At 56.2% G+C, this 11,862-nt stretch overlaps 1 protein-coding gene across 12 annotated transcripts in view; it reads left to right on the top strand.

Annotated features, from left to right (window-relative positions):
- The first annotated feature begins 4,218 nt into the window (after window positions 1–4,218).
- The window catches only part of GYG2 (glycogenin 2), a 35,231-nt gene continuing 27,587 nt past the window's right edge, over window positions 4,219–11,862 (top strand). For 5 of the 12 annotated variants that reach the window (XM_073902173.1, XM_073902171.1, XM_073902172.1 and 2 more), the window contains exons 1-4: window positions 4,604–4,746; window positions 5,502–5,631; window positions 6,345–6,643; window positions 9,460–9,601. In XM_073902173.1, coding sequence (XP_073758274.1) covers window positions 6,625–6,643; window positions 9,460–9,601 — 161 coding nt within the window. In that variant the 5' untranslated portion in view covers window positions 4,604–4,746; window positions 5,502–5,631; window positions 6,345–6,624. Of the gene's footprint in view, window positions 4,303–4,577; window positions 4,747–4,801; window positions 4,826–4,980; window positions 5,122–5,317; window positions 5,419–5,501; window positions 5,632–6,344; window positions 6,644–9,459; window positions 9,602–11,862 lie in introns of those variants that run through there. The other 7 variants (XM_073902167.1, XM_073902166.1, XM_073902165.1 and 4 more) reach the window with 7 other exon arrangements.

Below are 11,862 nucleotides of genomic sequence, written 5' to 3'. Positions count from 1 at the left end.
GTTCCCTGACTTGTTAATTTTAGCCATTCTGACGGGTGTGATCCAGTTAGTTTTAAGTAATCTCCACACCCAACTTGGGACTCGAACTCACAACCCTGTGATCAAGAGTCGCAAGCTCCCCGGACTGAGCCGGCCAGGTGTCCCTCCACCGGTTTATCTTAAACTTCAGGCAGATCTTTTTTCCATTTATGATGCTGAGTCAGGGCAAAGTAGGGGTTGAAAGTAAACCAGTAGCCTGTGCTATAAACGCTTCGCTTATTTGTTGTATCAAGCGGTTTGCAACTGTAGTTCTTTATACATCACGATGCGTGTCTTCACAAGTGGGTAAAATATGGATAAATAATTGCAATCGTGATATCCTGTATATATATATACATATATATATATATGGCAAATATTGTCTCATTCTCTTGCTTGTCTTTCAGGTTAATTCCTAAGGCCTTGATCACACACACACACACAAAAGCGTGTTGCACAATCAAATCGGTTGGTGTCTTTTTTTGTAGTTTCTGGTTTTGAAATCTATCCCAACACATGGTTATTATTATTATTAAAAAAAAAAAGTAAGGTTGTATACCTCTCTAATAATGCTGTTTCTGGTGAATGAACGAAAAGTCGCATTTTTTCCCCGGGTCTCCTTCGGGGAGGAGGCAGGCTCACTTCTACAGTTAGCAAACACCTTTTCCCAGGAGCCCAGAGGAGAGCCCACCTTCCACCCAATGCGCCCGCGGTGGAGGTCGCCACGTGTCCCCTCTGCACGGCTTCCTGGAGACCCACCATGCACAGGAGCCCAGCGACGCCCAGGGCAGGATGCCTGCTCTGGGTTTAAAAATGCACAAAGCCTGTGGCCGGGGAGAGCTGCTAATGCTGTCTGCTCAGGGCTGACCCAGGGCTGGCGAGTGGGTGGGAGGCTCAGGGGCTGGGGAGGGGGCCATGCTTATTTCTTTCAACCCCCTCATGCACCTGGTGTTGTTTGCTGTTCTGCTGAGAGCTGTTAGAACGCCGGCAGGCATTCCAACTCCACCTTTTGGAGAGCTTATGGGGTTGACAGGATACAGAACGGTTGGGGAGGAGGTAGAGACCAGGGATGCACTCTGGACCCTACCATGAGCAGGGCGCCCCACCCCAGCAAGGACTGAAGCCCTTGAGAAGGGAAACCCCAGCAGGGAGCTGGCGTGACCTGACTTTTGCTCCTGGTAATTTGCCCAGATGCCCATGATGTGCATGTGCATCGGAGCCAGAGGCTTGTGTTCCACTTGGAGAGAGATGTGCCTGTCCCACGGCAGTTGGAGAGGCGGGAGGCTGCCCTCTGCACAGCTGACCAGCCACCAGACACTCCCATCGAGCATGCACACCCCCGATGGTGCCCACTGCATTTTCGTCTCCATCGTTCCACACAGAGACTGCTGAGACATATGTCGAGGAAGCTGTGGGGGTGGCCTGGGAAGGGAGAACACCCCCACATCTTTTCTCAGGGCCTGGTAGAGGGTTCTGCTTGGCTCAGCCCCAAGCTGGCTTCTGCGCTCAGAAGTCTCTCTTGCTACAGGACAGAGTTTCTCAGTGAGGGGCAATGTCTGGAAACATTTTCAGTTGTTACAGCTGGGAGTGCTCCTGGCAGCTGGTGGGTGGAGCCCAGGGATGCTGCTCCAGATCTCACAGCGCACAGGACGTCCCAGCTCAAAGAATGGTCCAGCCCCAGATGTCAGTCCTGCTGATGCCAAGAAACTGCTTTAGCACAAGAGACTCTATCCATCCGTCCATCCATCCACCCAACCATCCATCCATCCACCCATCCATCATCACTATCTATCATCTAACTATCTATCTATCTATCTATCTATCTATCTATCTATCTATCTATCTTTCTATCTATCTATCTATCTATCTATCTATCTATCTATCTATCTATCATCTATCTATCTATCATCTATCATCTATCATCCATCCATCCATCACAGTAGCTAGCACCCCAGGGGCGATTCTGCCCCTCAGGAGACCATTGGCAATGTCTGGAGTTGTTTCTGGTTGTCACACTGAGGGAGGGAACAGCATGCTCCTGGCATGTGGTAGGTAGAGACCAGGGACAGTGCTCCACACCCTACAGTACACGGGATGCCCCACCTCAGACAGTGACCCGCCCCCACATGTTACTAGTGCCAGGCCGAAATCCTGCTGCTGGGTAACTTCTTACCCACGGAAAGGCGACAATTTGGGAACCTCACTGCCCCATGTAGTAAAGGAGGCAGGAGCTGTCTGGGACATTCGGAAATAGATCTCTGATTGTTGGAGGTCTGTCCCAGGACCCATTCCTCAGAGGAGGGCCCTTGCACACAGCACTCCACAGTTTGCTCACTTGAGGCCAGAATGAGGCCAAACAGAATGAGCTGTGACACGGATGTGTGGGGACACTTGGCAAATATTAGAGACAACCGCAGCACCAGCCCAGAGGCCAGGGAACCTCCGCCTTCCCCTGGAAGCGAGGGGGCTTTCGGGGGCTGAGCAGGACTCACGTGAGACCTGCCCCTTCCCCCGCCTGTCCAGCTTCATGTGAACATTTCTCCCCTTCCAGGCTGGCGGGCTGGGGATAGAACACGGGGTACTGACCCCAGAGGGGGCTCTTCCCAGATATTTCTGCCCGGGTGCCTTTGGAGCATGCCAAGCCCCTGTTCCCCATGGGGTTGCGAGTGGGTGACTTGACCCACTGGGGAACCAGATGAGATCCAGCAAAGCCCTGCTCTGGGGAAGCCGAGATGCTGGAATAACAGTAATAATAATAGCCGGATAATAATTATATCGTTGGGCAATATCCGTCGGATCGCTAATGAAGGTTAGCATGGGCGATGTCCTGTTGGACCCTTTTCTCTCATTTCTGGAGCCTCAGTTGTGCCGGTTCCCACAGTGTGGGATGTGGAATCCTAGCTGGGGGTTCCCTGACACCCCGATGTCAGTGCGGGGTTGGGAGGCGCAGTTTTCATAATAGCACAAAGACCTTGTTCATCTTTTTAAACCACGTTGGTCCGTGCGCTGATGGTGTAGACACGACGTGGGGTGAACCTGTGGGGCAGGCGGCTGGGTGACCCCCCTCTGGGACTCCTCTCTCCTCCTCCCCCACCCAAGGTGACTTGACAGGGCAGGAAGCCCTGCTGTTCCCTTCCTGAGCAGCAGCACGTCAGCTCCCCCCTGCAGACGTGCGTCCCCTGGACCCCCTCAGCCGGCAGGACGATGACAACCTGCTGGACCAAGGAGGGCCACAGACAATGAAGAGTTCTGGAAAGAGTTGCCTGGTGTTTCTGATCACTGGTCCTTGTGCTCTCTCCTGGGGCCCCAGCCAAGAGTTGTCCCCTCCCCCACGAGTTCCTGGCCCATCTGGCAGACGCTTCTCTCCCTCTGTGAGTCTCCATGGCTCACATGTCTCCCGTCCCAACACCAACTCCTACCCCACATTCTTCTCATGAGCCTTCAAGGTGGGTGTCCAACATGTTCAGCTCGCCAGGGCCGCGTCCCTGGGTACCCGCTGCCCCTGTGCTCCCCCTTTCTCTGTACATTCAACTATACTCATGCAGTAGTGGGAAGGTTCAAAGCGGGGGCTCCTGGGTCCACATACGAGCCACATGCCTCCCTGTCCTGCCCAGTTCTGGACGGTTGACTTGAACTACTTCCTAAATTTCACTTGTGCGCACCTCCATCCATTCAAGGATGCACGCATTCACTCATCCCCTTGTTCATACATTTAATTCGTTCACTCGTGCACACATTCACTCATTCACGAATACTTGCATTCACTCATTCCCTTGTGCATACATTTGATTCAGTCATTCACTCCTGCGCACACTACTCTTTCTTGGATACGGACCCTCACGTACTCATCCAATTACGCATACATGAACTCACTCATTCATGCCTTGAGCGCACTCATTCACTCATTCCTAGATCCCCTCCTTCATTCACGCACGCATGCATTCAGTTATTCCTGTCCGTGCTCACTCACGCACCGGTGCGCGCATATCCTCACGCATGCCTTCGCTCGTGGGTACAATCTTGCATTCATGCATGCGGCCCGTCACTCACACATCCAAGCCCGGAGAGCGTGGACGGCACCCACCCGCTCCCTGCGGGCCTGCACAGCCGCACTCCTGCATGCGCACGCGCGCCCTCACTCACGCACACACTCCCTGGTGCATCCGCCCATGCGTGCATGGATTCAACCGCTGAGGCGCCAAGTCTCCATTTATCTTGTGATCCTCTCTGGCGTCCATGCGTGCGCCCATGCTCGACTCCTTCCTTCGCCCACCCCCGAATTCAGTAAGATCGCGTGTGCCTCTGTCCCGCCGGGGAGGTTTCCAAGCGTGGCCTCTCCAGGGCAGCCGGCTGGCCTTGGGCCCAGGCCGCCAGGCCACTGCAAACATTTACTCTGGAGCGGGCTGGGTGAAGGTTAAATGTCCAAACTAGAAACCACGGGCTCCCGGATTCCGCGGGGAGGGGGCCGCGGGGGGCAGGGGCGGGGCGCGGGAACGAAGGGCGGCCCAGGCCCCTCTGCGGCTCTCTCCCCGGGCACTGAGACAGGCGGCAGGCGGCGCGCCGGCAAGGCGGGCTGGGGCCGCAGCTCTGTGGTGGGGGACCCGCGCCCGGAGGCCGAGCGGGGGTGGGGCCGGGCTTCCGACGAGCGGCCAATCGCGGGGCGCGGGCCGCGGGCCGCGAGGCCCTCCCAGCGCCGGAGGGGCCAGAAACCACCGGAGCGCGCAGGAGGTGTGGGGGGCGAGGGGTTGCGGGGGGCTGGGGAGGGATCTGCGGAGTGTGGCGCGGGGGCTGCCTGAGCGCCCCGGAGGTGCGGGGGGGCGCCGGCAGTGCGGCAGCGCTAGGGAGGCGCGGGGCGGCGGGTGTGGGGAGGGCCGGGGCTGCGGGAGCGCGCAGGAGGTGCGGGGGCGTGGAGGCCGCTTGGGCGTGCCGGGAACCGGGGCGGGGGGGTGGCCGCAGGGGTGCCAGAGAGCCGAGGGACGAGGTGTGCAGCGTGGGGCGCGCAGTGGGGTCTTCGCGAGAAAGGAGGTGACGGGGGCGCGGGCCCGGAGTGGGGCCGGGGCCTCCAGGAGCGCGGAGGAGGGGCGGGGCGCAGCCGGGCCGCAGGTGACTGGGGAGCGGCCGAGGAGTCGTGGGGGCGCCGGGCGGGAGTACAGGACCCACTGGAGCCAGGAAGAAGTGCCTGGCGCACTGCGGACGCTTCTGAAACCCGGGTGGCCAAGGGGCTGAGGGTGTCCCAGAACGGGGAGTATAAGCGGGGCGCAGAGGGGTCGCAGGTGACTCCGGGGCGAGGCCGGGGGGTCGAGGGGAGCCTGGCTGGAGGACAGAGGCTGCCCAGGAGCGCGGAGGATGAGGGGCAGGGCATGGGAGTCGTGGAGGTGGCTTCGGTTCAGCGGGGCCCAGGTGACGCGGGGCCGGGTGAGGGGGCGCTGGGCTGGGGCTGCAGCTACTATGGGGTGTCTGGAATGCCGAGCTGTCGCCTGCAGGCCTGGAAATCTGCGAGGGTCCCTTGGAGACGAAGCCTCTGCTAGGCCCTGCTCCCGGCGGCAGAGTCCACCCACCACGCCCAAGAGAACCCAGGCGCACGTCGGCACTACTGTGCCCAAACCATGCCGGGTAAGACCGCGAACGCTTTCGGCCCAGCCTCCCTGTTCCTTCTGGGACCTGTGAGGTCGGTCTGCTCTGGGGAGAACCCCCCCCTTTGCCGACATAATCACCCCCAAGCCCCTGGCCTCCCCAACGCCTCCCCAGCCTATCCCTGCGTTTGCAGAGCCTGGCGCTGCCGGGTTGCAGATGGAGATGGGGTGAGTCTCACCCGCTGGGAGGGGTCCATATATAGCCTGATCATGGGGCCTCGAGATTCCTGAATTTCCCTTCTGTAAAAGGCAGCCCTAGGAGTTTAGATGCGCTACTTTCTTGGGCAGTTCTCACCCACTGGTAGACAGATAGGAAGTTTGTGCCCCTAAAACTTTAGGAACACAGTGCCTTTGGGGGTTCCCAAGTTCAGACCACCGGGCGTACTCCTTTATTCCAATAAAGACTGCAGTAATCCCCCGGCAGGGCAGTGGGCTTGGGGTGGCCACATGGCTGGGGTTTAGGGCAAGACCTGGCCCCCAGGGGTCAGACTCAGTCTTACACACCTGCCCTTCAGGGGGGTTTGTACACATCAGATGTGGGCAGTTCAGAGGGCTAAAAGAAATTAGACAATGGGACTGTGGCCTTAACCCGTAAGAGAGATGCCTGTCCTGTTTTTATCATGAAGACACCCCATCTTGCACGAGACCAGACCTGATCATCCATGAGCGCATTTTTTTTTTTTTAAACAACAGGTTACTTTGTATTTGGAGGAGCAATTTGGTAAAATCACAGAGGAGCTTCCATGCTGTTTTTCTCCTGCCTGGCCTCGGAAAGGAAAATGGTTCAGGCGGGGTTTCCTGTGGTTCCCGCTGCAGGACTCTGTCTCGGAGGAGAAGCAGAACGGTTTCTCTGTTCCAGGGGGCGGTGTGCAGCTCTCCACAGTAAAAACCACTCTGCCCCCAAAGCCGCTAGGGCCCATATAATGCCAGCATTCAATGAGCAACCTTCGGATGCATCTCCATCAGCCCGGGAATGTGCTCGAAGACCCGAAGTGGGTATTCGGCATGTTTTCGGGGAACAAAAACCACCTTTGAGTAAAAGAGGAGGGGCCAGGGAGGAAGCTAGCCACTGACTCTAATAGCAGTGTCCTTGGATGGTCGTGGACATTCCTTGATACAGCGAGACTTGGTCATCGGTAGCTTCTTAAAAGCAAGGCAGTGTGGCCTCTGAAGACCCGTTAATGAGTTTTCGTCCTTGTTATACCTTAAAGTCCACTGGTCTGCCTTTGCACCTCTGACGGGCTCTTGTCCGCGAGTGATCTTGCAACATGGTGCACGGGGCCCTGGTGGCCAGCCTTCAGACGTGTGCGTCTTTCTCGCAGAGCGTGGGTTTGCTTGTTGGGGTCGCTGGAGAGAGGGGGTTGCTCTCCGGGGGTGCTGTGGTGTCATCCTGTTGATAGGACCACGAATCCCTCCATGCTAAGCAAGGGCGGAGTCTACCCTCTCTCTAGACCCAGCACTGTCTCCATCCATCCTGCGAATCAGGAAGCTTCTGGACAAATAGCTTGTCCTCAGTGCGTCGCTTGGGGTCCCCAAAGCCCTCCCAGGTAAGGTGCTCCCCTCCACGGACCGTGGAGCAGCTCTGCTCCCAGGACCTCCCGGCTTCCCCCTGCCTCACCCGCGACTTGTTTCTCATGTGGAAGCAGCTGATGTGTTCCAACCAAGTAGGTCTGAAACATGAGACGGTTGGAAATCTAATTGTTCTTCTGGTGTCTGGTTTGATAAGTCTCCGGGGAAGGAGACCCATATTTATCAGCCATGCTGAGTCAAAACAGACCCCGCCAATTGGATAACAGTTTCCTTAGTGATCATTGAGAGGATAGAAGCAGTAGGAATAATCTAGTTGGATATTTTTCGTGTCTTTGTGTTAACTTCCATTTAGAAGGAATTTGAGGTTCTTTTTAGGAATACCCAACTAAGCTGTGTTGCGAATTTTCTTTTTCTTTGAGGAGGATCCAATTTAAATTGTTTACATGTGAAATGCATAGCCAGTTACAGTGATGGAAATGTAGCTTCGTAGAAAAAGAGAAGTTTCTCAGCCTGGAAAGGGCAGTTGCATATAAAATTAAACCTGAGAGGGTCAGCAGCTGATTGCTCTGCTTCTTTCCCCCAGGGTGGGTATGGGGGAAACACTCCGCCCTTGCTTAGGTTGGAGGGATTCGTGGTCCTATCAACAGGATGACCCCACAGCACGCCCGGAGATTACCCGGTCTACTTCCTAAGTTTAATGCCCCAGTTTATTAGGGTGCTAGACAAATCCCACCGATGGGCTGCCTTAAAGAACGTATATTTATTCCTCCCCGTCCTAGAGGCTGGGAGTCTGAGATCCAGGCGGAGCCGAGGCTGGTTCCTCCCGAGGTGTCTCTCCTGGGCGTGTAAACGCCGTGTTCTCCCGGTGTCCTCACGTGGCCATGCCTCTGTCTGTGTCTGTGCCCTCATCGTCTCTTCCTGTGAGGATCCCCGTCTTAGGGGATCAGGGCCCACCCCAATATTTTACCTGAATCCCGTCTTCCAAGACCCCATCTCCAAATATATCCGCATTCTGAGGTCCTGGGAGTGAGGACTTCCTGCGACGTTGGCCGGGGGGCAGGGGGGACATGTTTCAGCTCATAATACCCACTGGTTAAAGCAGTTACATTTATGTGCTTATAAAAATGCAGCAAAACCAGTGGATGCAGTTACCAACTTGGGTGACTTTGCTGTTTGTATTATATTCCATCCTGTACCTTCCCTCAGGCGAATGCAGCTGCACCTTCCTCTTGTCTGGACGACGATCCCGTCGCAGGGGGGTGTGACAGGAGCCTGTTGTAACAGGCACGTTTGGGAATTTACCCCCATGGAATGTAAAAGGTCAAGGAGGGGGGGCCCCCCCCCCCCCCCCCCCCGGGAACCAGGCCTCAGAAGCTTGTGTTCATCACGTTATATTTAGCGTGAATGCCAGTCCTTCGGGCCCTGCTTTGGGAGCCGCCGGCCCCGGGGAGGGGAGGGCGCTCTGCTCTTTGAGAAGTGAGGTCTGTGTGTTCTGGCCCCACGTTGCGTGCTGCGCATTTTAATTTCTGCAGACAGCACGGGAGCCTGCACAGGATTTTTCTTGAAACTGTTGTCTCTCTCCTGGCAACGAGCTCCTGGGGGAGCAGGAAGTAAGTTGGTTGGAAGTCCCCATAAAAGCGACCAGCGCTGCGAGGATGCACTTAGCCTGGAAATTGCCGTCCATTGGATCCCTTGTCGGCGTTTCTTCCCCACCTAGTGAGACACTGAAACTGGGCATGGTTCTGTTTTGTTTCGTTGTTTTGTTTTGTTTTGAGTTGGGCAGACATCTGCATCCTAGCTCAGGTAACTGGGCAGTTGCTTACATGTTTTGATGTGTTTGTTTCTCAGATTCAGGTATTTGAGGTGAGTTTTTTTAGACTCGAATGCAGAGCAGAACACGGCATTACGTGTAGGCTCCTTACGCTCTTGTCTGCGTGTGTTTGTGTGTGTTCAAAGGAAGAGATGTAGGGGGTGCCTGGGTGGCTCAGCACGTGACTCTTGATCTCGGAGTCATGAGTTCGAGCCTCGTGTTGGGCAGAGAGATTACAAAGAAAGAAAGAGAGAGAGAGAGAGGAAGGAAGGAAGGAAGGAAGGAAGGAAGGAAGGAAGGAAGGAAGGAAGGAAGGAAGGAAATGAAGTTCTTAGTGAACATTTGAAAACTATGGAGCAGTTGGTCGGTTCAGTTGGTGAAGCTTCAGAGAGAGGGGTGACCGCCAACCCCTCCACCTCCTGAGACCCACCAGGAACGTGACTCTGGTGTCTTTGTCCACACCCGCAGTATCTGACCAGGCGTTCGTGACGCTGGCCACCAACGACATCTACTGCCAGGGTGCGCTGGTTCTGGGACAGTCACTGAGGAACCAGCGTGCGACCAGGAAGCTGGTGGTGCTTATCACCCCACAGGTGTCCAGCCTGCTCAGGTAAGTCGGGAAGACGTTCCCGTGCCTGGCTGATTCCTGCGTCTTGTGCTTGCGGAGGTCCCGGGAACCGCCGGTGCATCTGGAGCTCCCGCTGACTCGGGGGGGCATCTGACGGTGGTACGCTCGATTCGCTATTGAAGGAAGTGAGTCTCGGTAGAGGGCGTGAGAGGTTTAAGATTGGAGGTTGTAGCAAGTCACATGTGGTTCTGCAAAATCCTGCAACGTGCAGCATAGATTTTTACATCCTGGTGCGTCTCCATCCCCATGTAGGATGTTTCCCAGGGAAGATGGGTTAGGGGTACCTCCACGGGGCCGTGCCGTGCGCCTGGCTCTTCTGTTGTGGTGGTGAGTGCATGTCTAGGGGCAAAGGGTTACTCCGAGTTTCTCTCGATTGCTCTGGAAAACAAAGGCTGGATGCAGGGTGTTCACTAGGGCTTAGAGATGTAACAGGCAGGTGGGACGTGGGGGCCGGCCGAGCGTGGGATCGGTGACAGATGAGCGTCAAAGAGCAGGGCCGTCAGGCGGAGCAGATGCGTGGCTCCTGAGAGCTGGAACTCATGGGACACCTGATGGCCACGTGAGTGGTGCCACGTGGCTGGCTCCACTACGAGCTCCCTACACGAGCTCACTCGTGTGAATCACGTGATTCCTCTTGGGGTGGCTGCTGTTGGTGCCAGGCTTGCTGCCATCTACCAAGACTCCTCGGGCAGGCGTAGCAGAGCGGGGAATCTCAGCCTGCCCCACTCCATGCTCCAGGCCACCGTCTACTCCTCATGACGAGAGACTGTGAGCTGTCCAAAGGTCAGTGGTCCGCGGGGGTGGATTTGAGGGTCTGAGGGGGCAGAGGGGAGACCGTGGGGCAGAGGCAGCGCCAACTCAAGATAAGCAGTACTCCCTTTTTGTAGCCAGTGAGGTCACACTCAGCAGACACAGGGTCCATAGAGGGAAGCATGGCATAGGCAGGGACAAGGAAGTGGGGGCAGGTTGCTGCCACGATGGGTCCATGATATGTCTCCTGGAAAGAGCCGGGTGCCCCTGCAGTGATCTGAATGCACGTGACTCCCAGAGTCCGGGAGCTGCGTGCTCTTGGCTTAAGATTGCCATGCCCGGCTCGAGAGGGGAGATGAAGGATGCCTGCAGGTCCACATGCGCGCCCTCGCAAATGCAGACGCCGGAGCCCCTTGGCGCCTTGGTTCTGTAGCGCGGGTTGTGCATTCCAGCCTGAGCGTGGGGACGTTCCCATCTGTAGACACACGCGCGGTGCTATCTCCACAATAGCACGAGTGGTGCTAGTTCACTTGGGAGACCATTTCTTCCCTCTGGGTGTTCCCAGGTGACTGATGTCAGCTCGGTGTAGCCGTGTGCGTGGAGACTTCTCTTGAAGGTGGCTGCTGTAAGAACAGAGTTTCGTGAATCTGTGGCTTCTGGAGGCATGGTCCGGATGCCTGCGATATGGAGGGGTTTGCAGGATGCCATGGCAAATGCAAAGAATGGCAGAAGAGTTTTGTGATAGACACGTAGGCATGAGGGTCTTCCAGTTTCTTCTTGGCTGTGGGTGGCGTGCACAGGGCCATTGTGTTCATGTGTGGGGTGAGCCTGGAAGGGTAGTGGGAGGTTCGAGGAGGCCTTCCTGGAGGCAGGGGTTGGCAGAAGAGAGTCAGGCTCTGGGTGAGCAGCGTTGGAGGACATGGGGAGGCCCAGAGTTTGCAGAAACCTGGAAAAGTGTGCATGGGCTTATCTCTGGTACGCTGATGGCCACTGCAGTAAGGGGTTGTCCCAGTTAGCAGAGGGCACCAGTAAAGGGAGCTGTGGGAGCTGGGGTGGCCCCTGGAATTCAGTCCGGCTGTAGTAGGCACAGAGACTTCGTTGCTCGGTGCAAGGACGTGGCTCCCAGAGGGATTTCCCACCCTCTCCTTCACTACCTCATTAAAGGAGCGGTGTCAGGTTCGCTCAGCCAGCTCTCGGGGCTGAGATCTGAAAGGCCGGTTCTGATCCAGACTAGGTAGTCTGAAGGAACGAGGAGAGCCCACCCACTCCTTGACGAAGCATCAGGTGGGAAAGCCCACTTTTTAAGTTAAGGTGAAGACACACGGAAGAATTTAAATCGGCACCAAGCCTGCAAGACATCTCCCCAAGTGAAGGTGGGGACGTCATACTCAAGTTCAGGGGAGAGACCGTATTCGTGAAACAAGTTACTACGGGATGGATGGAAGGACTTTAGAAAAGATCCGAGGAGTGCTTTTAATAAAATTCGTGGAAGT

This window comes from Callorhinus ursinus, unplaced genomic scaffold (assembly GCF_003265705.2).
Source record: "Callorhinus ursinus isolate GAN/ISIS: 27379988/994484 unplaced genomic scaffold, GSC_fseal_2.0 scaffold16, whole genome shotgun sequence".
Classification (NCBI taxonomy): Eukaryota; Metazoa; Chordata; class Mammalia; order Carnivora; family Otariidae; genus Callorhinus; species Callorhinus ursinus.
Note: the sequence above shows the minus strand (reverse complement) of the source record. Positions and strands in the feature narration are given on the sequence as shown.